General features: G+C 40.8%; 1 protein-coding gene across 4 annotated transcripts in view; it reads right to left on the bottom strand.

Annotated features, from left to right (window-relative positions):
- DAAM2 (dishevelled associated activator of morphogenesis 2) overlaps positions 1-27,929 on the bottom strand; it is a 223,758-nt gene that overhangs the window by 102,793 nt on the left and 93,036 nt on the right. For all 4 annotated transcript variants that reach the window (XM_017806653.1, XM_017806652.1, XM_017806655.1 and 1 more), the window contains one exon: positions 21,275-21,477. In XM_017806653.1, coding sequence (XP_017662142.1) covers positions 21,275-21,448 — 174 coding nt within the window. In that variant the 5' untranslated portion in view covers positions 21,449-21,477. The remainder of the gene's footprint in view (positions 1-21,274; positions 21,478-27,929) is intronic.

Here is a 27,929-nt window from a genome sequence, read left to right as displayed (position 1 = left end):
GCTGGGTTCTAACCTCCAGGTCAGATGGACAGGTAGCAAGCATGAATATTCAGCAGTGAAAGAAATATCTTCTCTAGAAGGCAAAGCAGCAGTCAAACTCTTCAACTTCTTTTCCTGAAATTAGTCTTCAGCAAGTGTGCTCCTTCACTGAGAGGAAGAAAGGAGTGGGAAGAACTGAAGAGGCCTACATGCCCCATCACCATCAATCAAATCCTACCCTATAAAAAAAACCCAAGAAATCCCTGCAAAATACAGGAGACATGAAGCCTTCTTCTGGAACCCTCCAAATCATCTTACTTCTCCCATCCCTTTGCTTTTCCTATAAAAGATGAACAAAAGACCACTGTGACTGCATAGGAAAACTCGAGATCTATCTAAGAAAGAAGACCCTGGATTAGGCAGACTATTTTTCTATTCTCATTCAGGATTCTAACACAGATAGCACATAAGGAAGCTTACTGCCATAGAGAGAAGCAGGAGGAACAAAAGAAAGAATTAATTTCAGAAGGACTGGTCCATGAACAGGTCATTCTGACCCAACAAGAGGCAGATCTGTCAGTATACAGAGATTTAGACCTTAGAGTTAGTTCAGTGACAGCAAGCAGCTATTGAAGGAGAAAGCAATTGCCAAGTTTGGCATGAAAGGTGAAGAACTAAACTCTGAATGCAGCCATCAAGACTGGGTCGGAGCCAGACTAGGGAAGCCAACATGACCAAATGCCCTGGGTGCAAATGTAAAGGGCAAGAAAAAGGTATGGACAGAACAAAGCAGGGAGAACTCCCTCCTCCATCACCTGTTCCAGTTTCTCAACAGAAATGTAGTAACTCTTCTATGCCTTGGAAAGGTGGCTCAGTTCCATTAATTCATGCCAGCGTGACCCTGCACAATGGAGCTCAGGCTCCTGGCTCTTAAAAATACTTAAAGGTGGAAGTGTTCTCATGAAACGCAGATTAAAAGGATATTTGCCAGGCTGGGCTGAGGGAGATGTAAAGTATCTCCAGTTAATATTCCTTACATTTCTCTCCTTTATCTATTTCCTATTTCATTTTATATAATGAGAGTTAATTCAGTTAATTTCACTTTCATGTGGACTTTTTTTTTTACGTACACAGATTGAATTTCAATGATAAAACATTTAAAATGTACTGGAGCTGGATTTGAGATTCAAATACTTCCAGTCCAGTTCTTAGGCCAAAAGGGAAGATGGCCCTCATTCAAAATGGCTACAACCCAAGGAAATAAGAGACAGAGAGAAAGAAAGGAAACAAGAAGGAGGAATGAGTAGGAAACATAAAACCAGTACTTTGTGGGATTTAAAACCACATTATGTCCCTTTTTTGGGGGAACGTTTCTCAAAGCATGAAAGCTGGATTTGATGCTGGGCAGCCATCAGCTCAATAATGATACTAATTGAAGCTCTAGAAAAGCTAAACGGAAAAGCATTTCTCACCTAGACTGAGCAGTACCTTTTTTTAGTGACACAAAATTAAATTAATAAAGAGAAAAAGTAAGATTTTGGGGATGTAGAAGAGTGGTTCACTTGGAGGGAGACCCACTAAAGGAGAACTTTTAACACCTACCAACATGGCTGCCTCTCTAAAGGAGAAACCTCAAGGCCTTAAGTACACAGAGAATCCCAGCTTCTGGTCTCCAGCATCTCTTGATTTAAAGTCAGTGTTGGAGACCAAGAGCTCCAAATTTGGTCCTCCCTCCAGGGATGTTTGGACACTCATGGGAGGATTCCATTCTACTTGTCCCAGGTCCACGGGCTGCTGGACTTACTGGTCACCGGGGAGTTTCACACTGACTTAAGGTTAGACTGCTGCTTTGTTTTGTAAAAGGCAAAAGCCAACAAATCAACCCTCACAAGCTGGTGGGGTTGTTTTTTGGGGGGAGATGGGGTTTTCTTGTGGCTGTTGTTTTGTTTTGTTTTCCTAAACATATAATGAATCATGCATTTCCAGCATTATGAAACACAGAATTCTGACATGATATGTTTACTGCAGGCAATAATTTGATTAATATGGGCATAACAAATATGTTGCCAGAAAGGAGATTTTGTTTATTTTCTTATGTTTAGTTGGATAACTGTCTTGTTTTATCACTTTTTTATAATTTCAGCTACACAGTTGAGTTACACTTTTAATTTTTACCTATAGGTCACAGTCTCTCTTACTTAAAATGCTCTTGAAAGCATATCCTTCCCATAAGCATTCACCCCAGGCCTGTTTTTCACATTTAATGGCTTTTTTATGACTGAGAGATGCTAATAACATATAAAAGCATATTCTGACTTTTTAAAAGTTTATTTCTGCCTACAAACATATTCAGGCAATTAATAAAGAATTATTAAAAAATGAAATGCATTTACCATCCTCAAAGGATGAAATCAATCTTTATTTTTCACCACAGAATCCAACACTAAGACATAATACATAGGCAAATAGGCTTCAACACTTCTACTGTTTGGAGATGTCTATAGTGACTGTCTGATTACAGCTCTGTTGCACTGACTGGCTCTTTAACAGCGATGGGTACTCAAGGAAAAGGACAGCCAGGTTTTGGCATCAACAGGCTCCATGAGAACCAAATCTTCAGATGGCACAAACTGGCAAAGCTTCACAGGAAGTTTAAACTCTACCTTCCCTTGATAAACTCAAAATAGAAACTTGGGAATTTCCAAAACAGATGAAAGCAGCAGTTATCTGACCTGTGACCAGCACCAAAAGTTTCAGAGGGTTATGCAAAGCCCTGCAAAAGTACAAAACCACAGAACAAAACCCGTAGATGGTCAAACACTTCCAAGTTCCCTGCCTCAAAAAACAGGCTGATTCTGTGATAGATCTGACTTAATGTCCCTTTCAAGATAGCAATGGTATTTGCAAAATTTTTTTTCGCAGCTGTGAAGTTTTTCTTTTGCTCAATCAAACCAGCATTATCTTAATGGTTCTTCATGAGTCATCCAATAGGGAAAACTGAGAAGGCAGGAATTATATCTGGATGCCTTCACACACTCTAGAAAAAGCTCCAAAATTTGAAGACTTTTTATTTGAATAACTTGCTTGCATACTCACCTCAAAAATTTAGGTTCCAAGGGTACAATCATTTTTATGTTATACCTTGCATTGTATGAATTTTAGTTAAATGCACCACTCTTATCTTGCTTCCTGTTCATATTCCCCTTCCTTCTTTTTTTCCTTTTTCTTGCACATACCTTTTCTTTTTCCCCTCACTAATCATCTTCTCATTCCCCTTGACCCTTTTCACCTGTCATGTACAAATGCACTCTCCCTCATCCACCTCATCAATCATTCTCTCTCAGTCTCTAAACAGCATCAAATCCACCCAAGTTACAAAATGAAGTACAATACACCGCTGCCAGTATAATAAATTCCCTGTACATTATGATACCTATGCTTCAGGTTTCCCAAGGTGGTTTATAGAGATGTCTGTCATCATGTCCCCAAAATGGCCACATTCCAGTTACCACCGATGCTCCCAAGTGGCCTAGCACAGCTGACAGCCTTATGCTCTGGATGAATTTATTTAAATCTTGTACAAGTAAACAGTGACTATGACACACCATGGGGTCCCATCCAGCAGCCACTGGCAGGCCCAAGAGAAGGTTCATGTTCATATGTAATGACTTAGAGGGAATAAGCAGTGGGTTAACCAGTGCTGAAGTACAACTCAAGCCACTTGACATGCCTGGGAGTTCAGAGGAAGAGGAAGCAGTGGAAAGAGATCAGGGAGAATGTTGTCAGCAGCACACTGCAAGCTTTTGCAACAGAGAATCCTGTCCAGCATAACTATTACAGCTTTAAAAAATGAACTGAGTAGGACCACATTGCTAAAACATGGCTTATATTGCATGAAAACTACGCTTTTACATCAGCAACAGCCCCAAGAACCTTTATATTTCAGTTCCTGATGCCTATGCCAGGTCTTGTTGCCGAATAATGAGCAAGTTAGTCTAGCAGCTCACGTGCAAGTTTGCCTCTGCCCACCAGGGAGGGAAGTCAGGAAGGAGCAGAGACACTCTCATCATAAGTACAGAGGCAGTGGTCCAAAAAGCTGCTTCAGAGATAACTTCAGTGAATGAATAAAGAAACCAAAAAAACCTAACAAAAACCAACAGAAAACCCCAAAAATAATCTTCAAATCTCAGTCTCTTTGTGAAGAGCTTCAGATAGAAGAGATAAACCTTCCTTATTTAATCACTGTGTCCACCTCCAGGGGACAGTATTGGATTGTTCCCCTACAGTTTTCCTTCCACTGCTTTGTTCATCATAGCTCACCAGCCTGACATGTAAGAGGCAGCCTGCTGGAAGAGTGTGCATTTCCAATACTGAGGAGGTCGATGAGGCATTCCGAAAGACTGCCTGTCTGAGTTGTCAGTGGATGAGACTCATTAGACTGCACAAACTGCCTACACCATTGTACAAACTGGAGCAATGAGCAGTGCAAAAGTCTTCAATCAGTCAACAGCACTACCACCCACACAGCTAAGCACACCTCCGGATGGACATTGGTTAAAAGTTTCCACGTGGGCACCTGATACATGTGCTGAGTCTATTGATAACCCATGAAGAAAAGGCAAAACAACCCAAAAACAAATCAGTCCTGCCCCTCAAGCTCTTTCATCTTGTGCTAATCCTTGGAATTAAAAGCAGCCTTTGTAAAGCACATAGAAACAGCACACAGTGAGAAGCATGGGAGTAACATTTTGATCAGTTTTACATTTTATAAGAATTAGGTGGATCGCAGCAAAACATCGTTGAGTTTCCAGGTATGTGTGTACACCACTCCCACCTTACACACACAAGACATATCACGTAGCATCTACCCATACCAGTGTTTTATCATTGCATTTGTGCACTATGAAACCACTATGCACACATGAGTTGCTAACACAGCCTGTTGGCATAGGAAGTAATGTTTACATTCCAGCTACTGCCACAGATATGATGGTAAAGCAGAGAAGCAGACAAACAAAAGGCTGCAATTCCCATTACACTCTTTTTTCCTCCTTGCTTTTTCAAAAAGTTGCAGCTTTAAAACGCCTTCAGTTCTAAGGTCCCAAATCTCTTGATCCTCAGTCATAACAGTACAAGACAGAAAGCACCTGATGTTTACATACTGGAAAATGTGTTTTTACTCTACCCTGCCAACACAGAAGTTACTCATTCTTAAGGCTTAGCAGCAGAGTAAGACTTTCATCCGTCAAGGGCACTGTTTTTTGATAGAGAAATTTATCTCACAGAAAGTCAACTAATAGGCTCCCCTCTTACCCTCAAACACACTCCTCATTATACTGCTTCTTTTTTCGCTTTTTAATCATTGGTTAATTGCTTCCTTGTTTCCTGGAGAACAGCTAAGTCCTGTCCCTCTCCTACTCCTCAAAGCTGTCTGTGACTTGGCAGCACACGAGTACACACAACCAGCAAGACATATTGTGCCAATCCCCTCTCACAGGCCACTAGAACCAGCATCTGCTGTTCATCTTTCTGTCCTTCACAGGCAAAACACATGCATGACACAACAATCTGCTGGGCCAAATAGAAAGACTGAGGAAAAGCAGTACTTGTTTATGCAATAATACACACAGATGTTTAGAGAGAGAAAGAGATCAAGGCTTAGACGTGCACTTTCCCATGCAGGGTTACAATACAGGTAGAGCGAGAGGGACATTCCATGGATATGGGTGGGCATATGAGGAGAATAATGCAAACAGCTGACTATTAGCACTGCTTTTTCTGTTAAGGTGGGCTGCATGTCCATGTCAATGAATTGAAATGAGTCCAGTGAGAGGGACAGGGATGAAAACTGAATAGTCAGGCTCATGCCTAGTCTAAATCCCTGCTGCTGCAATTTAAGCCTATTACTTCCGGCCCTATCAACTACTAACATGGGGAGCAGATTTGTTCCCTCCTCTTGATAACAGTTTTTCAGCCTATTAAAGGCTGTTTTAATGTCCCTCCTCAGTCTTCTTTCTTGAGGCTAAACAAATCCAGCTCTTTCAGTCTTTTTAGAGGCCATGTCCAGCACTTCTGGCCTCTCCTCAGTCAAAGTACATCTTTCTTGATTTGCACTGTTCAAAAGTGGGTACAGTGTTCTAGCTGAGACCTTATCAATGCTGACTGCAAAGATTATTTCATGCATCTTTCAGACTGCATTTCTGGTTACATATTCCATGTAGTCAATTACTTTTTTTTTTTTAATAAAAACCCTCAAAACCTGAATGACTTATGTTCACTCTTGATCCACTATAATCCCTAGTTTCTTCACTGAAGAAGTGTACCTGGCTCCTTTCCATCCTGAGTTACCAGACTTGCTATTTAAAGGAGTTTTAACTGTCCCCATTGAATCAGATCCTTTTTCACACAATTTCTCCATCTTATTTTAGGCTTACCTTTTAACATATCCACAGTATGGATATGTGCCTAGTGACACACTCTAGAGAGACATGCTGTTTACTGGGGAGGACTCATATTTGGGATATCACTGAGAAACTACCAAGCCTCGTACAGTCCACTGACTACTATCCACTGCTGTTATTTCATGTGGGCATCAGTGATACAGACAGCAGCAGTATGAGAAGTCAAGAAAGGTAGTTAATATATGAAAACTGCCTCCTCCAAGCTCAGGAACAATGCATCCCAACAAAGAGAACATCAGGCAAAAAAGCCAGGAGGCCTACATGGATGGACAAGAATGTCCTGGACAAACTCAAACACAAAAAGGAAACCTACAGAGGGAAAATAAGGAAAATAAGTAGGTGATTGGTGACAGTCAATGTGGCTTCACTAAAGGCAAATCACACCTGACTAATTTGGTGGCCTTCTTGTGATGGGGTTACAGTGCTGATGGATAAGGGGAGAGCAACTGTCATGATCTACATGGACTTGTGTAAAGCGTTTCACGCTATCCCACATGACATCCTTTTCTCTAAATGGAGAGATGTGGATGTGACAGGTTGACCACATGGTGGATAAGGAAGTCTCTAGATGGTCACACTTAAAGAGTTGTGGTCAATGGTTTGATGTCCAAGCAGACACCAGTGGTGAGTGATGTCCCCTCAGGGGTCAGTATTGGGACCAGCAGTGTTTAATATTTTTTTTGGTGACATGGACAGTGGTAGTGAGTGCACCCTCAGCAAGTTTGCTGGTGACGCCAAGCTGTGTGGTGCGATTGATACGCTGGAGGGGAAAAGCTGCTGTCCAGAGGGACCTGGACAGGCTTGGAAGGTGGGCCTGTATGAACCTCAGGAAGTTCAACAAGGCCAAGATCAATGTCCTGCATGTGGGCTGGGGGAAGCACATGCACAAGCAAAAGTATGGGCTGGGTGGAGAATGGATTGAGATCACCCCCAAGGAGAAGGGCTGGGGGTGTTCGTTGAGAAGAAGCTTAACATGATCTGACAATGTGTGCCTGCAGTCCAGAAGGCAAGTCCAGAAGAGGACCATGAAGATGATCAGAGGCTGCAGCACCTCTATTATGAAGAAGGGTTGATACATTTGGGATTGTTCATCCTGGAGAAGAAAAGGCTCCAGGAAGACCTTACAGCACCTTCTAGTACCTAAAAGGGGCTATAAAAGAGCTGAAGAGGGACATTTTACAAGAGCATAGAGTGATAGGATAAGGGGGAATGGTTTTAAACTGAAAGAGTGTATGTTTAGATTATACAAAAAGCTCTTCACTATGAGGATGGTGAGGCTCTAGAACGTGCTACACAGTGAAGCTGTGGATATTGCACCCCTGGCAGGGTTCGAGGCCAGGTTGGATGGGGCTCTGAGCAACCAGGTGCAGTGGAAGGTGTTCCCTGCTCATGGCAGAAGGGTTGGAACTAGATGATCTTTAAGGTCCTTCCAACACAAACCATTCTATGATCTGGAAAGTTAATAGGTGTGCTCTGTATTTCACCATGCAGTCAATTAAATGAAAATACCAAACAGAACTGAAGTTGTTAAACCTCTGCTTGATACATTTTTTCACTGGACAGGTCGCAAGTCCTCTAGGACAAATACTGCATTTACCTCCACATTCTGATTACACACACTGTATCAAATACCTCTCTCAAACAGACCTTCTATTATCAGCATATATAACACTAAATAACAATAAAATCTGCTGTTTCAGCACAGTGCCCATTTTCCGCCCCTCATTTCCTTTCCTTCCCCTCCCCTCATTTCCCTCCTCCCTTCCCCCTCCCTGTGCCAGGGTTTCTTTTTCATGCCAAGGTCTTTTAGATGAGACCCTGTATGGAAAGGTAGTTGTGGGAAAGGTTGTTAGGAAACTGCCATCTAAACTGCTACCTTTCCGGCTTCTCCACCCTCTCCCTCCCTACAAAGTGTCCTCTGTTCTGTTTTAATACTAATGAGTTCAGAGAAGGTTCCTAGGCTAGAGCAATTTACAGTTTGGACTGTGCCAAAGCACACAGGCACACACCTCTCTGATCACTTCCTGCCCAAACACAGTCCTGCTGGCTCAACCCTCAAAATGTGGCTTGGGGATTGCTGCTGCGTCCCTGTGCCAAAGGCAGGCTGAATTTCCAGGGGCATCAGTGCTACCTACTCCTCTCCTCCCAGCTTTATCCTCTTGTGTGCATCCTATTTGCCATATGCCCCTATGGAGGAAAACAAGGGCAAGTCAGAGCTTGGCTGACCTTTAAATCTCTGATAAAATATTACGTAAAAGGGCAGGAGGAACTGGGAGGTTGGTTAAGAATTTAATGAGCAAAATTAACTTCTTGTTGAGCTTTGATTGTGCAGCTAAGACATACATGCTCAAGCTTACACATAGGGTAAACTCAAAGGAACTCCAAAGAATCAACAAAATTTCTGGTGGAAGTTCAGGTTTACACAGATAAAAGCGAAATCAGAAGCTAGTTTTAGTTCTTCTCTTGCTCTCTGAATTAGTATTCCAAATTTGGTAGTGCAAACCAGAATTCAGAATGGCCCTAACTGCATTAAACTGAGCAGACTTACTCTGGATTTACTCCAATGCAAAATATTGATGAAATTGTCCCTTTTCAATTGTCAGCTAGACTGCCAATAACACTGGCTCATTCTACAATCTACAGCACAGATTTCAGACATCTATCAGTCCCCTTTTTGCTAGTTATTAACTTCTATTTCAATAAATGGAGATGATCTGTATTTACAGTTCAGATCAGCTAGAACATCATCCACATACTGGCTTCTGTTATCTCCTCTGGGTTGAAGTGGAAGGCAATTCCACAATTCTCTTCCCTTGTACAAACAGTATTTAAATAGTCAAACAGTGAATTGAAAGCATGACAGTATATTTGGTTATTCACTCACACCCTGTCCTGTCTCATTGCTCAAATATTCTGATAATCAGAACAGAAACTACTGCACTGACATCACTGGGCTTAAGAAAACACCAGCCAAGATGTCTTTCTCTAAATGTTTCTACTAAAGAAATTACCAGAAACTTTCACAAAATACAGCAAAAAGAATCAGAGAAGAATGAGCACGTGCCTTGCATCCTCTTCTAACAACAAATCATAATTGCATTTACTATCTGGTTAAGCATTTGCAGTCCAAAAGCTCTCCCTCATCATTAATGTAGAAGCCAACAACTTCACACCAACCAACTAACTCATGCAGCTGTTGCTCTTTATCCAAGAGGTAATGCTGAAACACAGCCACTAAAGCAATCCCAATGGATTTTCCATGACTCAGGGATCTCCCTGGACACCTTCCAACCTGGGAAACTGCAATCTGCCTTCCCCTTGTAACTTCCTTTGGAGAAATTATTCTTCAAACCTCCACCTAGCAAACCATTGCATAATATTGTTGTGCACACTGCTCTTTTCAAAAGGTGGTTATTGTGGGCAGCCTTTCCCTTTATGTGGTCAAAAAATGATGGGAAGCTGCAAAATTAAAAGACGTCCTTAAGTGCCTTTAATGTAGAAGTGCACAGAATATACAGATGTTGACTAGGGCCTTTTTGCATACACCACTGGGTCAACACGTGACAGTAAGGGAAGTCTGCCCAGGAAGGCACTAGAGTCTTGCATCAGATCCTCCCTAATAAAAAAACAAGTAGAAAAGAGCAGGAGGCAATAATAGAGATTTGCTCCCAAGTTCTTCAAATACAACACATTTGACACTGTAAGACTCCTGTACTGCCTGTAACCTACATGTGCTGCATCTTTTCAGCACCTTTTCAGTGTGGCTCCAATTCTGTATTAAAACTGGGTTAAGAAGCATTACTGTTTCTCACAAGGGAAACAAATGCACAAATGCATGAATGTAGCTATTCCTGTAAGCTTACACAAATAGGAAAAAGATGATGTTCTTGAAAAGTTTTCCTCCTAGAAAGCTTATAGACTTTTCATTTACAGAAAACAAGGTAGCTAGCATTAAAAGCTTTGGGTCAGTGCTGTTCCTGTGCCAGGTGGAAGGCATCTGTCTGTACTACTTCAGGATAAAACATCAAAGCTAGAGCAGCTGTGGAGGCAGTCTGGTGTGATGAGTGACAGAAAAAGCACCTTCTGACACTTGCTTTCCATGTGCTACTCTCAACTCATGCTGAAGGATGAACACAAGGACCTCTCCTGTAAATGACACCAAAATCTGCCCCTTACACAGTGTGGAGCAAGATGCCAGGAAACTGCTGATCTGAAAACCTTGTACCCTAAAAAGGTGCTATTCCATCCAACCAGCCTCCCCTGTGGCACCTTGTGCTCCCCACTTTGGAGCCTTGCACACCAGGCAAATGATAAAAAAAAGGCTATTTCTCTCCAATACTGGAAGAGGAATCCCAAATTACCTTAACAGGTCCCCTGAATAATAAACAACAAACCTTGAGTACTGTTTGAAGATAGAATCCACCTATAGAAGGGCACAGAGGTATGACATAGTTATACACCCTTCCCCCACACTCTTCTTCAGCCTATATGATACACCATCTGAGCAATTATTATATCTGATATAAATTGTAACTAGGTGAGCAACTACAGAAAATAATCGGAGTCAACATATTAAACAGATGATACTTCATAATTGTGATCTTCTTCTCCATTCAATTATCTTATTTTTTTAACAGTTCCTCTTAAACCCCCGCTAGACTCTACCTCCCTAGGGGTAACTCCTGTCCTGCAAAACACTTACGTCCCATCCTCTTTCCCAGACTTTTCTCTTCACTGGAAAATTTCACTGCTTCCCCCGCTTCGGGTGGGAAATTATTATAAATTATATAAATTATTATAAATTTTATAAGGTCTTCATCAGCTAGATGGACCTGGCTTTCCCTTTCTTGCTGTCATCACACTAAATATCAAAACATACCTCCTGCAAAATCTCAGATCTGGCCCTTCCTCTATGAGCTGCAGAAGAAACAATTATCTGTCATCCAACCTCCCCCAGTTACCACACAAGCTCATTCTCTTCAAAAGCACTGCCAAAAGATCATCTTGGTCTAGCATTTGTCCCATATCATATCCATCTTTGCCATCTGTCTTCACTGTCCCTTCAGCACCACAGCTACTTCATTTGTTTTGTCTTTTTCTTCAGCACTTTGGAAAACATTGTTCCTCCTTATCACAGTCTTCTGTCCAGTTACAATCTGGTCAATACGGTCTTTGTAAGATGTAGTACTTTCCTCTGTCATTTATCACAGGTGTATCTCCAGTTGGCATGTTTTCATCCCAAATTACCTTTCTTATCTGATTTATAATAGTCTCCCACCCCTCCTCAGCAAACCAAATCTAGATTTGAATATCCTCTCTAGAAGATGAGGAATGAGGTCCTAATAGATTTTTTAAGCCATCAAATACAGCTCTGAAAAACATAAGACACTAATACAGAGAAGTAAAGGAAGGATACAAATTGCAGAAGGGCAGAAATCATACTCAGAGAAACCATTCCAAAGTGCTGGAGCAATAAGACATCCCTGTACTACTGCTGCTGACACTATTTCTACTGGAGAGGGCCCACTCTGTTACTCTAAGCCAGCAGGCAAAGTGGCAGGAAATATATGAGAATGCCGGTTCAGTTCTAAGAGGAGGGTAGGAAATTGTCTACTCTGTATCCAAGTGTAGCTGGAAAAGCTCCAGAAAGCTGAAATAAAGATAAATTAATTTGATCCTTCCAGCTAGCAAGTATGACTCCTACTATCAATATCATCTCAGTGTTTTATCACTTCAGCAGCCTTCAGGCTCAATCCAGAAAGTTGCTGACTCTTTGTTATAGTCATAATGGAACAAAAAAACCATTAAAATATTAATTACATCTTACTAAGGAAAAAGGCCACAGTAGAGCCTTATGTTATTTTTTTATTTTTATATCATGCTGCCTAACACTTGCAGTTATACAACAGTATTATCAACAAATCATCTGATAAGGTATTAGAACACATGGACACAAAATTTCTGAACTAAACATACCCACCTAATCCATGACTTAAGGGAGAGGATATCATGACAGCTCCCAAGCATTCAATAGAGGGAAGACATAAGATTGACAACTTAGCACTTCCATTCTCTAGTGGCAGATCTGTTCTTTCCCCTCCTTTTACATCCCAAGCTAGGTATCTGTGATGCTCCCAAAATCCAGTACTTCTCCTCTTTTGCCCTAGATGGACTACATGCATTTCCTCAATCATGGAACATCAGGATTACTCTGGTAAAAACATGTAGTCCTGTGAGTTCTTTCTCAGGTGTTTCATGTCTAGTGTAAGTAAATCATACTAAGAACACACTCCAACATTCCCTTCAAGTATTCCAACCACAACCGCAACCTTTCCCACTTTTCAGAAAGGCAGTCAGCATGCTGCTCTGCTTGGGATATTCAGAAGCCAACAATCACCATAGACACAGAAAATATCACACAGGCCAAATTTCAGGCAATGGTGAATGATATAATTCCACTACTGTCTTCAGTGGAACTCAACTGCTTTTCATTGGGTAACTATCTATCCATAAGTTTTACAGTAAAGCAACAAGATCTAAAAAGACGGTGTATTCCTGCACAAAAGCATAAAAACGACACAGGTACTTTGGTAACACCCCCAGCTTCTTCACATGCAAAATCTTGCACATAAGACCAGGCCCGGATTTACATTTGTTTACACAATCTTATTGATTCTCAGACATGGAGTGTGAGACCTGGCTGCCATCTTATGCTCCTCACACAGCACCTGTGTCTCACCCATTTGCAGCATAGGGACTGCTCCTTCTTACACAGCTGGTCAGGGAGCTGAGAGCTGCCAACCAGCTGCATCTGCTGGAAGGGAGCCTGGAGTGAGAAAGCGCTGGTTCTGCACTGAGTGCCATAAGCCTGTCCCTATCATAGCACTCCATATGTAGGTGAGCACCCGAAAGGAGAAGCTGTCTCTGCAATGAAGCCTAAACTGCAACACCTCTTATGTACTGGGACTTGAATAACTACAGAAAACTGCTTTTGGTGATATGTGCATTAAAATCAGGGACTTGTACACATGTACTGCACATGGGACACATGTAAAGCAGACCCAACATTATGAAAAAGTCTCTCTCTGTAGAGCAGGAAGAAAAAAAAATATCTTCTGTGTGAAAAACTAAAAAGAAAAGAGGTATCTGGGTATGTACAATCTTGGACTGAAGAACTGTGCTGGACATAAAGGAACTCTGTACACAACTAGGCAGACTATGATACCATGAAGAGCTTTTGCCTCCCAAGCCTCGGTACCCTAAGTGCTTCAGAAATCTTAAACCACCTAGTTCTTTTGCCATTATTATAATAGAAGACAACTGCATCTGAGTGCATGAAAAATGTTAACCTGACAACTATAATCTAATTTGAGAGAAAAGAAACTTTTTGTGGCCTGGCCACCATCAGTGAGGAGAGTGATTTTCTGCCTCAAAGCTTTGCTATTTTTCTGCCTTTAGAGACAGTGTCTTCTACTTAGAGGGTGATGTTAAGGCTTCTTCCTGGATACGAGCCTCTGGTCATGAAAATTCTGTCTTGGTCTCATCAGCAGCATTTTCTTACAGCCTCCACTTGTTTATTCTCATTAAGTGCAAGAAAGGAAGTAATAATTGGGGTGGGGAGTCTCCATTGAGCTAAGGCCAGCAAAGCCTCCTAGTTTGCTCAAGTAAGAGCTCATCACATACAAATGAAAATGAAGGACCTCTGCAGATGTTGACTGCATTTGGCACTGCACTTCCTGACTGATTAGGTAGATTAATTCATTACAAAAGAGCACAGAGAGGATGAAGATGGGCACAGGAAATTAAATAACTTCTTCTTATGGGCAAAACAGAATAGAGGTACTTTTAAATTATGGTTGCAGAGAAATTTGCAATGATCAACAACTCTAAGCCACAGGCCTGCCAGAGGTGTAGTCTGAAACCATGATTTACATGCAGGGCAAGTGACACAGAAAATAAATCCCTATATTCAAAAGAATCCAGCAAAAGGATAGAATGACTCAAAAGACTTAACATTTGAAACTGAAATATTCAAATCTTGATAACATGCCTGAATTTAAATGTGAGTTAATACAGTTCTCAATACACACGACACATGTTTGGGGGTTGAAGCGAGGACCTAAAATGCATGTCTTTCTAAGCCACAACCTTTCAATGAGAAACTAAGGACTTAAATAAGCTTCAGACCTGGAGAATACTTTTCTGGGAATGCGGTGCTCCACACTGGGAGCCAAGAGACAGAATAGGCAATTCTGCATGTCTGCTTCCCAGGAACTGGAAATAGGGAATTTTGTTCGCCAAGCTCATCAACAAACACAGAGAAACACAGCTGATGCCCTCTTGTGCCTCCATACATTGACATATATTGTCTACAATCACATGAAAGACCACAATGGAAGCATTGCTTGTACTTTATACCACATAAATACTCTTGCAAGTTTCAGAGCCAAAAAGGGGCCTCACGAACACTGCCACAGCTAGGACTTGGCAAGCTTGAGAGGGACTGGTGATATATGGGAGTACTTATTCAATGTGGTGAAGCTTAGTTTTCATCTGAGGTTTATGTTGTATCCATTACATTAAATGGTCTGCAAGGGAGAACTAAGCATGAAGGGAACTTGCTACTTCCAAGTCAGCTGTTTTCAGTGGGAACTACTACTACAGTTATTTAGGTTTGGATCTCATCTCCCTGTGGCTCTTGAAGGTATGTTATCTAGTGTTTGCCAAACTGATGCCCAGCTCAGAAATTGTTTTGCTTCCTTTGATGAAATAAATAAATGAATTCTCAGATACTTCTATGCTTTACCTTACTTACTTTCAACAAAAAAACTCTTCCTTTCTTTTCTCATCAACTTTTTCTGCTCTGGGAAATGAGACTATAATCACTGAATTTTATTCTCTGTTAAGGTAAAGAAGGAACAGATGTAGAGAAATTTCACAGCAAAGAGCAGAATTTTCCCAAACTTTATGTTATTGGACACTTCATCCAATGCTACTAGAAACATGTCCATGGTGACCCCACTGCTCCTTGTTTCTGTCCTGAGATAACTAGCATAGATTCCAGTCCCATGGGTGGCTCGTGTACTCAGTACACCAACTCCTTTCAGCATTTTGTAACTAAAGCATTAGCCTGTAGTTGCTAAAATACTACCAACTACTACCCTGGCATGTTGAGAAATCAAGGGAGTACAACAAAATATAAAACAGCAGCAAATATCACACTAATATCACACTAATTCCATCAGGACAAGATGAAGACACTGATTTACTTAGAAAGAGATTAGCAGAAATATGCAGAAAAACTGAGACCCATGTGGTAGGAGAGGACAAAGGAAAAAGACAAGAGCAAAAGGTACAGTAAAGCATCTGGCATCTTGCTCTAGATATCCTCCTTCCTCAGGTGACCTAAGAGAGAAAGTAAGAAGCATTGAAAATTTCTAGTCATGGTTACAGAAATTATCAGACTATTCAGAGGTTACCAAGTTGCTCCCTCTGCTGCTTGGACTCCACTGCCACATCGTCTCATATTTATCATCTTCATGGGAGTTTCTCTGTACAGCTCTTATTCCAAGAAGACTGAAGGAGAAAGAATGATATTTTCTCTCTTCTCTTTACTAGCACAGTCACTGGTATTCTTTCCAGCTAGATTACTGAGCTAGCTCATCTTTATTTCAGAAATCAAGACAACTTTGATGTTGTGGCAGCCATTAATAAATATAATGGGATCAGAAGTGACAAGGGGAGAGACTATGTGTAATTTAGGGTTGTGTCAGTAAGGGACATAGTTCCATGTTTTTGTGGTGGCTGTTATAGAGCACTGCAGACAGAAACCAAAGTTAAGGTTTCAATCATGGTTCCCAGCATGGGCTGAGGGAAGGACAGAGATCTTGATTCAGCACTTGCTTCCATCTTCATTTCATTGCACTCAGGCAATACTACAAGAGAAAATATGGATTTGATTTCCAGTGGCCTTATTGTTCAGGAATACATTGTAGTTCCATATATCTTCTCTAGAAAAGCTGAGGCTTCACAGTAAGATCTCTTCAAGAGAGAGAGCGAGAGAGAGAAGAATGTATGCTGCCTCACCTGAGCAGCAACCTACCTCTTTCAGAAACTGAAGAATGACAGGACCTCATATGGAACAGTCATTTCAACGGAAAAGAAGCTTAAAGGCAGGCCAAAAGAGATGCTGGATAATTCTACATTTTTCAAATATAGACAGTTCATAAGTACTTATGTTGCTCCTCAACAGTAAATAATGTACCTTAATAGGTACTTGTGGTGTCATGAGATCTAAACTTGTTCTGGAAAAGCCTTTGAGGATGGTAAATAGTATTATGGTTGAAAAGCTTTTGCGAATCTGTAAAGTCAGCAAAACTCCTTCTTTAGGGACTCTGAGGGGGTGAAAAAAAAAGAAGTAAAAAAACCCCAAACTAAAAATTGAAGAGATTCAAATGGAACATAAGAGAAACAAACCATGACAGGAAATTCCAGTCAATGTCCCACCTGAGCTAAATACCAGAATGCTTCTTACAAGACCACAAAGGTATAACAGTAAGCATTTCTCAAATCTTTCCCAGTATAAGCCTGGAGCATATAATGATACAATCAACTTCAAACATGTCAGCTCAAAAGACAACTCCACTTCTTCCCCAAGGATCTTCCATCTTAGAATAGACAGTCTTGAACTCCACCTTCTCAAATACCATTACCATCTCATGGCCACTAACAAAAGAAACAAAGAGAAATAATAAAAGCACAAGCTCTTACACTGCTCTTTCCTTTGTGCTAGCATTCTTCACATTTTTCTGTTTTTCCTGATTTGTCACCATTTAAATCACCCTTCTTGGCATGGTCTGATTTCCTATCTGGGATTATGTTGGTGGTATAAGAGAGATCTAGATGGCAAAATCTTTAGTGCCAAGCAGCCTATCACCTTTAACCAACAAGAAGATTCCAGGATTCTAATACTGAGCAAAGGGAATTCACTGTGACAAGAACACACTGCTCCTAACAAATATGAACAAGGAGATGGAGAAGCTGTTCCATGAAAAATAATTATTTTCCCTTGCCTTGGAATAGTTCTTCCAGATTCTTCTATAGTTCCTGTTCAGTCAATAAATCTGTGCAAGGAAAAACATGTGTGCTTAGCACAGACATTTTTGCCATCAGGCATAAAACTGGTTTAGGGCCTGACAATAGACCACCAACTGCAACAGCACTATACTACATGGTAGTACACACAGTGCCAGCTGAGAAGAGAGACTGAGGAAGGAAGCAGAAGTGAAGCTGTGATGCCTTGATGGCCAGGAAGGGCCAGTTTTACAATTTGCAAGGTACAGGACCAGTCCACACCCCTTAATTTCTAGAGCCTCTCTTTTTTGCCTGTTCATTGAAGGGGAGACACTAAAGCCACGAAAGTGGCTCTTTGAGGGACAAGGTTTGTGGTCACAAATATTTTTGTTTGCTTTGTGTTATGTGCACCTAAACTTCTGATAAGGACTTACCTGTACTGTTACCATTGCATTAATCCCAAGTCAATCCCTGCCAGCAAAGAGCTACTACATCTTCTCCTGTCTCAGCCCCAAAAAATCAGACCAAATCATCCTGAGCTCATACATGTATACCTGCCTCAGTCTTGAGACTACACAAGTTTGAAAGCTATGAATGGGTCAAGTGAATCCACCACAAATAAGGGATCCCAACACATTCCTAAATCATCCTCTTCAAAAATGGACATCTCCAAATTCAGTTTTCATGGTACTAATTTAAGTACCACAAGAACAGGAAGAGACATGCTTCTGGTCCTCAAAATGTCAGTTTTCCTCAGAAAGTCAGGTAGAAACATACTGATTGTTTACTGGAATGGAAAATGCATCACAAGGAAGGCTTCTCCAGCACAGTTAGGCTTAGCTTTTCTTGTCATTAACTCTTACATGGGAAAATGCCCCAGATTTTAACTGCAACGAGGGAAAAAATAAGGCTTTTAAAAATCCATTCAAGCACATCAATGTTTCATTATACCCTTTGTAGAGCAGATGGCAAGATGAGGCTATACCCCCTGGGCCTGCTTCAGGGAGCCAACACAAATGCTTCTCTCACTTCGGATCTCAGATGATGTTGGTGTCATCATTTCACTTGGGGATTTAGGTCAAAAGGCTTTACACTCAAATCTGGTTTTTATATAGTACAAGTGCACCCAGACTAGGCCCTAACGGATAAGCAGCAGGGAGCTAGTACACAGCACAGAGCTCTCTCAGGCACTTCCAGGTCGCTGATTTACACTGGTGCATTTACAGGCTCAATCTTTCTAATCCAATTAGAATCTCATCTGAGCTGTCAATACAGATGTAGCCTGTTTTATTTTAGTGACTCATAGAACATGCATTAATCTGGACCTATGGACAAACTAGCCCTTCTAGGCAAATTCTGCATTCTGCCAGCCCAGTTTCTAGCCCAGGTTTTTTTTTCCTATAAAGCCCATAACTGCTCTTATGTTACCTTTCTAATCAGGAACTCCTATGGACATGCATTACCATCCTATCTGACTGCTTTATAAAAATGTGTAATGTACACCATTAACCTTCTGAAAAACAGCACTTTTCTTTCCCAGCTCCCTTCTCATGCAATGATGGCTAGGGTACTATCATTAAGTATAAGAACTGAATATGATCTGTTTTCATTTCAATAGCTTCATTTGTTTGAAATGCATATGCCAGTTATAAGCTGTCAGCACATTTAATAAGTTATAGCATAGACCAACAACTCTCAAACTACTGGGGCCAAAAGTTTTTACAGATCATCACGTATACTTGTCATTAAATTTTGCACCAGAAACATTATAAATTATACTGTTTAACAGACTTCCATAAGGCAGCTGTGAGATGTTTTGCCACAAGCACATGGAACACCAGTATTCGCCAGACATAAAACTAAAAGCACCATTAATACCACCGCAAACTCTCAAACTCCTCATAAAACTGATACCCCCCTCAGTAAGCAAAAGCCCAGCAGCCACTCAAACAGGTCTTTCGCTATGACCCGAAGGTAAACAAGCTCCAGTTTTAGCCAGTCAGGTTCAAGAGCAAAGCACATCTGTTGGTGACATCTTCAGGAAGGCTGCGTTGAATGCTTCAACGGATCTTCGTATTGGAGAGACATGAACTTTGATACAGCAGTTCAAGCTTTGCATGTGAAAACCAATACTTAAGCAGCATCCAGAAATAAATTGTCAGCAGAGCAGATTACAGATTACACTCTTACTCATGAGAGATATCCGTCACCACGCAGAATTCTCCACAGTCAGACAGCTGCATTTTCTGAGAGGAATTCTAGTAGTCTCACATAAAAGGCAAACTGACTTAAATATAGACCAGAATTCTGTGAAATATTTCCATAAGAGAAGATTCCTCATCTGCTAATTAGTTTGAAGCAAGTAGACTCTCTTCTGCTGCACATATTATTCTTCCTGAAACAGCTGCAAATCCTATTGACTCCTTTCTACACCCCTGCCAGAGAATACTGAAAATGCTAATGGGTGCTAGGGAAGGTGAAAACAGTTAATGGAAAAGAAATCCATACCAATTTACTATGTACACAGAAAGCAACTTTTGACTGATGAAGTCCTTGAGCTGAAAATTTTTAGAGGGTTGGAGAGTATCCTGGAAAAGACCACCCTATGGCCACATCTTATATTCTTTACTAGGCATCTGCTTTGGACCCCATCTTGAAACAAGAGCCTGGGCTAGGTTTTCAGACCACTGATCTGACAAACTACAGCTGTCCCCATATTTGGTATGACATACTATAGTTGCCCATATATTAACTTCCAGTTGCATACCCAAATTATATGGTTATTTTCATTGCTACAGCACTTTGAAGCTATGGTCATGGATAAGAATTTAATGGGCTAATGTTATAGTGTAATGTAGAAAGACTACTTGCAAATTCCTCTAATTCTGAGATCCAATATTTTCTGTTCTATTCCTCACCTCAGGCATATATACCCTTACAGATATCTCACCTTACATAACCTCCAATCTCAGAATGGCAATGAGATATCTAATCAACTGCATCAAATGGGCATCACCTTTACAACATAGATTGCAAAACAACCCAGTCCTATGACCTCTGCCTGTGTTTTGCATGCAGGCTGAACAAGTAGGCAAAGACAGTGAAGTCGTTTGATGCCAGGCATGAAAAGCAAGTGTCTGGCTCCTGGAGTCTGCAACATTTACCACAAAAGCAAACAACAAAGTTCATCTGAAATAGTTCCTTCCCTTCCTGTTTATGGTTTTTGCTGCAACAGCACCGTTTCATGGTTCAAAGGCAGCTGGATGATGAAACATAATTAGCATGGTCATCTGATTCTTATACCTCACCAGCAGAATGTTACTGATCAACAAAACAGAATAATCCTTATTTTATAGATCCACAAACCTTAAGATTTTCCAGCGTAGTATATTATACAGCAGATTTTATCCCAAAATTGTTAACAAGAAATTGACTGTCAGTTCTCTCTAGAGAACTTATTGAGGTTCCTTCTAATATGCCCAATCCTACACCTGGAGAACTGCATAGTGCTATGAAAATAAATAAGCATAATTAAGCATTTAATTGTACTTATACTCAGTGCCACTATCATCCGTCCCGTCACTTGCTGCCTTTGTCCCACCAAGGAACTTGTCACAAAAGAATGAAAAAGAAAAAAAAAAAGCTTCAACAGAAGCTTTTTTCCCCTATCTCTAATAAATCCCTTAAGTCCTTTTACTCCTCTTTTGAAGGGAGGAGTTCATCCACCCACTAAATATATCAATCTGTCAGCAGAAACTTACCACAAGTTCGGAGAATCTGGCATTGAGCTCTTCTGCTGGTGGGATTGGGACAGAAAACTCAAGGAATTGGAGGGGATTATTGTCCTTAAGGTTGATTTCAGGGAGGTCACTACCCCCAAAACAACAAAGAAATCCCAAGGCATGACGATTCCGCTTCCGGGGGGCCATGATCATGGTGTATGATGCTATCTTCTGATCATGTTCTGCAGGGAGAAAAAACAAACAAACAAAACCAATAGACATTAGATGATTAACAAGACTGTTGAATCTGCACAGCTCTCTGCAGTTACAATGGCTATCACTGGAGTAACAGCTGGAAGACGACAGAAGGAGCTGATACACAAAAGAGCAAAATAAACACTCAACCTAGACAAGGTAGCTAAGTTTTATTATGTTATATTAACACAGTGTAAAATCACTTCTCCCAATGTTTCTGAAAAGGCTTTACAAACTCAGTGTGGAATTTCCCAGATTTATCAGCAATGCTCAGTAGCCAAGGTTGAATTCTACCACTGAATGCTGGTATTGGCCTTTCTCTCACTACTATAATAAAGGAACCAAAGTATCTGAAGCAAAAAAGCATGTGCTGGAGAATTTACCCAGAACACATGGAAGAGTCTTCCAAAGGTACCCCATTTGATCAATATAAAATGAACAACAAAACAACGAAGTAGAAATCAAACTTTCTATCACTCTGGAGCCAGACCATCAAACATTCACTTTTCCCTTTATGACCAGGACTATCACAGTAGGACCATTTCATCTATCCCATTTTCAAATGCATGTAAGTAGTTTGGGCTGCCTTATGTATCCAGGAAAGAAACATAACAGTGCTAATGCATGCTTTCAAATTTACATTTGAGCTGCCAGATCCCATCTTGACAGGATCCAGGCTTGAGGGGCTTTGGTATCAGGAGTATAAAGGGAGGCCTGAAGGAGAAGCTGGGAAGCGACAGATTTCACTACCACACAACACCGTTTGTGAGCAGCCCATCCAAACAGGAAGTCTCCTGCCAGCAGTTTGAAAGGAGGGATCTGTGCAGTGCACAGAGAGCCACATATTTTGCCCTTTTAAGGGACTTGTTGTTTGACAGCTCAGGGGCTTATTTGTGTTATATTTTTAAGGACTTCACTTTTTCACTTAATCTGCGGAATAAGCTATATCCTTAGAGAGTAAATAACTAAAGCTTGTTGTGACGCCCATCTCCCTGAGCACGGAACAGGGGAGCAGAAGAGAGGTGGCAGGTGAACCACACCACAGAATCCTGGATGCTGTATCAGCAGCAACACAGCTGAGCTTTGTCATCAGAGCAGCTGCTGCCCTAACCTGCCCCACAATGCTCTGGTCTGTTTGCCTGCCAGAACAAGGCTGCTTTGAGCTTTCACAGAGACTAAGTAGCTGTGCAAGGAAAAAGCACCTTTGGGAAAGCAGTTGCATAGTGGGACTTAACACAGAGCGCACGGCCAGAAGCTCTCCAGGGACTTTTTGTGCAGAAATCAGCATGCTCACTCAAGAAAAACCTAAGCAACAAACAACAAAAAAAGTGCCCAAACCACCCAAATCTCCACCCTTGTGGCACTGTGTGCTTGGCAGAAATCACCTGCCCTACTTTGGGCTGGGATTAATTTATCTAGTACCTTCTCTTATGCACTGGAGGGGCATCAGCTGCAACTCTCATGCAGCTGAAAGGAAAGTGAGCTGCTACTAAGTAGTCTTTTGGTGTGCCCACTTTGCTTTGCTCTTCGTGCCAACTCTGCAAGGGGTGGTGTGTTTCAGCAGGACTCAGTAGGGCAGGATGTTGCTGGCTTCAAAAGCCCATTCATAAGAACACTGGTTCTCACTAGGAGATGCCAAAGGTCAACTTGAACCAGTCTTTGACACAGCTTCAGTCAGTAAAACCAAAATGCCCTCAAATCTATCACAATAATGTGCATGGCAACTTCTGTTTCCTATCAGTAATGGAGACATAAGAGATTCAGTTGTTAAAAGATTTCACGAGAGAGCCTCAGAAGTTAAACTTGTACGCTACAGACCATCCTTTCAAGGATTACTCCAAGTGCAATGCCCTTTATGGCAATCTGGTCATGAATGAGATCAGAACCAATTAGTTTGACAAAACTTTGTTTTGGAAGGATCTCAAACCTGATTTACATGAAATATAATAACATTTGCACCAATTCAGCTGTACCCAAGCTCTGGCCCGCTGTATAAAGGCTTCCCTACCAACCATCAAAGGACTAGCATTCTCTGGAGCATCCTTGGAAAAACTGGCTGAGACATTGAAGTGATAGGACCATCTTCCTTTATGAGCTTAGGTCAAGACTTTGGTATAAAATCCTCGAAAAGAGGTACCTTACCAGGAAATGAGCACTACATGAATGGATGTGGAGGTCAGCATTTTCTATGGGGTAAGTACTGCCCTGCTCAGGCCTCCACAGGTTGTCCTGTACTGACATTTCATCACTTAGCTTTCATCTTAAGCAGGTTCATCTAAGAAGTGAACAGTCTCCAGTCCTTCTTCCATAATGCTGAGAAATACACAAGCTACTGTTGGTAACTGTGATGTTTTTACAGAATCAGCAGTTCCCTGGGATCCATACTTGAGAAACTCCCAGCTACTCAACTTTTACTACTCTGCAAAAAGGTGCAGAGCTCACATGAACAGTAACCTTGCCTCACTTTCACAAAGCATCATTCCATCGCACAACTCATGCTCGGAACACTGGCATTTTCCAGGTCCATCCCTAAGCAGCATGCATGAAATTCATACTGGCACAGGGGAGTAAAACACCACTTCTGTATTGCTACAACACTCTAATTATAGATAGGTAAGATGTTTAGATGCTTTCAAAATAAGAACAATTGAGGACTGCTAGAGAGGAGTCTAGCACAGGCATTTTCACTGAATGAATAAATGATATTTCTAAGTGGGACCACTGTCTCTCTAAAGGTTAAGCCTACCAGTAACAGGACTCAGAAGGACATCTACTTAAGTTGCACTGTTTGTGCTATGTAAGAATTAATTACAACTCTATGATTTTTGTTGGTAGTCATAGTTTTTTACAAAATAAATATTTTCCAATAACCTCCAAGTTAATTATCTTTTCCTTTTCTTTCTCTTTCTTTTGACTTTCCTCTGTCAAGAATCAAATCTAGGGAAAATGTGCTTCCGAATAAAGGGGGAAGGTGGGGTGAGAGGCAACAAAGAAAATGAAGAAAAGAGCATCTTTCATTTTCCTGAGTGGTAATTGATAGCAAAGCTGACATTAAAATTTATGAAAATAACAAAAGGTGGTGGTTTTTTATTCTAATGAAAGCTCTATTGTCTTTCAACTTCTTGCAAGTAAAAATGAAATGTGTGAAATTATCTATTTCTATGCATACCCCCAGTGAGAATCAAGAGGAAATCTCTCTCTGGAGAGAATCCCACTATTACACATAACTCCCTCCCACAGCTCTTCTCAGTTCCACTGTTTTGCCCTTTTGCACAACACAAACAAGTTGCTGTCATTTCAACAGCTAACCACACACCCGCTCCTCGTAGCGATCCCTCTCCGGCTTCCCAGCCCCATCTGTGGTTCGGCTCAGGTCAGGAGTCACAGCCTGGAACTTTGCCCAAGGTCTAATTATAACAACGTCCTCTTCCTCTGACAGAGCGTACGTGTTCATTTCTAAACCATTTGGCCCAGTGACCAAACATAATTAAGTTAATGCAATTTTTCCAAGTCTTATCAGAAGTTTTAGCCACATGGGATGGGATCCATGCTAACTACACGAGGATCCTCTTTCAATTGCTTTCTAAACTGCTGCCTCAGTCTCACTCTTCTCTTCATTCTCATCTCAGAAATCATAATTTTCATGCCAACATATGCTAACTAAACAACGTTCCACAAACAGTGAGACACCTGAAACAACTGCTATGCCAGCAGCTGTCCTATACGAGAGAGCTGATTATTACAGTTTTACCTCACTGTTCTGTCCTTTGATACAGTGAATAGCCAGAGCACAACGGTAGCTAAAACAGAGAAAACTACTTTTGCATCACCACCTTTGGAAAAAAGGAAGAAAGATAACTCAGTGGTTTAACTAAACACACGCAGTCCAGCAAAACCCATATGCAATGTAAGGAAACATTAATGGAAAACAGTTCCAGAGCTGAATCTCCACTTATCATCAACAGACACACAATGTTGGTAGATGCAGCCACAGCTCTCACCTGAGTGGGAAGCATGGGACTAAATATAAGACGAAGAATCACTGCCCACACTGATTTATGCTAGTAGGAAAGGAATCAAAGTGAATAATTTCAGTTTCCCTGTAAATCTATCTTTCTTTATGGCAGGATAAAACATATAAACAATGTGTGATCACAGAAGTAGAAAGAAACCTGAATTCAGACTGGTTTGGAACATAAACCAACTCACCCTCAACCCCCAAATCCAAGTTCAGTCTCTATCCTATTCAACTATTAAATAATAAACCACAAGAAATTCATGGTAATAAAACAGCTATCTTTATTGTCATTTATTGATAATGAAATCAAGAAAATAAGCACCATGCTCAAAACAGTCCAAATATACATATTGGATAAAGCTAAAGAGCTTCACACTGATCCTATGCTCAGTTCTCTGGACCATATTACTTCTTCAGTACTTCTTCAGATGGTGAAACTAGGAACTTTGCAGCATGTTCCAATTACCATGGGAATTTTCCATGTATGTCACATGTGATGTGACAGATGTCAGATGCACTATAAGGCAATTGCAGCATGGGGGATGGGGAAAGGAAGCAGACAAGCAATCCATTTGTTGCATCTGTAATAGTAACCCAACTCCCCTGGCTTGGATTTGTCGCCAGACTAAGGAGCCTCCTGGTCTCCAGGGCACAAAACAGCAACAAAACCCTATGAAGTTAAAATCTTTTTTTCAGGAAGGGTAATGCTTCCTGAAGATCACACCTGTTTGCTATGTTGGACAGGAAGGCACTGGACACAAAAGAGATCACTGGAAACAAGCAGGGTCCTGTGCACAAGACCCTGGAAAACTTGGAAAATGAGCATGGTCCTATGCAGCAATGACCACTCAGTCCTAGTGAGCCAAGCCCACTTACAACAGTTCCACCACAGGAGAGAGGGCAGCTCGAAACACTGCATTTTGAAGCCAGTTCACAGATTTTTCCTCCCACAATACATCAAAACAAGAGTGCAGGTCTCTCAGTTGTTATAAGGACTTTGCAAGACAGTTCAGGCACTCAGCTCTGGTCTGTTTTACATACCTTCCCATTAAAACTGAGATGGTTGATAATTTCAAAGCATTTCATAGACCTTAAGATTGTCTCCTGTTATATACATAATATTATATGTTATTAATATTTATTTAATTTTTATTCATGTCTTTACCTCGGAAGTATGTCCTGAGGTAAGAGAAAAGGCAAGGACTATTTGAAGGCTGTCAGGTGTAACTATATCCATGAACCTACTTAATGCAACGTGTCTGTCAAAAATCTCTTTATTTTTAATACTTTAAGGATGCTCAGGATGTGCTGGATGACTAATGACCACTAATGTTAGTCTGTTAATGCCCACAAATCCAATATGTCTTACCTGATACCAACTTAACAACACACAGCAACAACAAAAAAAGCTAGAGTGTAGGAGACCTTTCCCTTCTGAAAGATTATTTTCCAACACTTTCCCTGTGAATGAGAGGAAAAAAACTCTACAGAAAAAAACAAACAAAACCAAAAACCTAACAAAAACCCAAAACCAACCAATCAAACAAAAAAACCAAAAACAAAACCAGAAAACCCACCAAACAGAAAAAAAGCCAACAGAAAGAAAAAAGATACCAGCAGGTTCCTCGAGTCCCTCCTAATCCATTAATCTATCCAAATTGTGTTCATAGGAAAACAATTTAAAAAGAACAGTCAAATTCAAAATACAAAGTGAAGTGAGCAACAAAGTAGTAAAAGTCAGTGCCATGAATCTGGTTACTAATAACTTATTAATTTTTTTACACCTTTTTTTCCACACTTTAATCAAGTACAGACTAATAATTTTGTCTATTTAACTGAGCTGGCCAAACAATCCATTCACTCTTTACCTGCTAAGAAGTTTTTTTTTTATTTTTGCAGATGTATTAGTTTCCTAAAACTATCACTCCACACAGACATTTGCAAGGTCAAAACTAATCTATCCTCCTAGACACCAAATTCTGAGTCTTAGTTATAATATTGCAACTCATTAGATACAAGTAAATCTACATATCTTTAACGGTTCCGAATGGCAATGTCACTACCACATCTTAGACTGCAAACGAAACAAGTAAAATTCACAACCTAAGTGTTTATCGAGAATATATATGTCCTTAATCTCCTCAGTGATTGTAGCACAGATTCACATTCTAATTTCAATTCCACACTTAGGCATGCTTGCCAACAGTTCAAACCATCATGGTGGTGGAGCGAACTGGACTGCCTAAATGTAATCAACCTTTCTGGTTTGAGTGCAAGTCTGGAGTCCTGTCCTTTCCTTGCCCACACGCTCCACCTCCCATACTACTTCTAAGTTCTTGAGTGTTGCAGCATTGCAGTTTGAGTAACATCTACTGATAACCTCCACTTCCTTCTCAATCAGAAAGCGACTGCTACCAAGAT

Source organism: Lepidothrix coronata, unplaced genomic scaffold, assembly GCF_001604755.1.
Source record: "Lepidothrix coronata isolate B3197 unplaced genomic scaffold, Lepidothrix_coronata-1.0 Scaffold16, whole genome shotgun sequence".
NCBI classification, from domain to species: Eukaryota; Metazoa; Chordata; class Aves; order Passeriformes; family Pipridae; genus Lepidothrix; species Lepidothrix coronata.
This window is presented reverse-complemented; position numbering and strand designations above follow the sequence as displayed.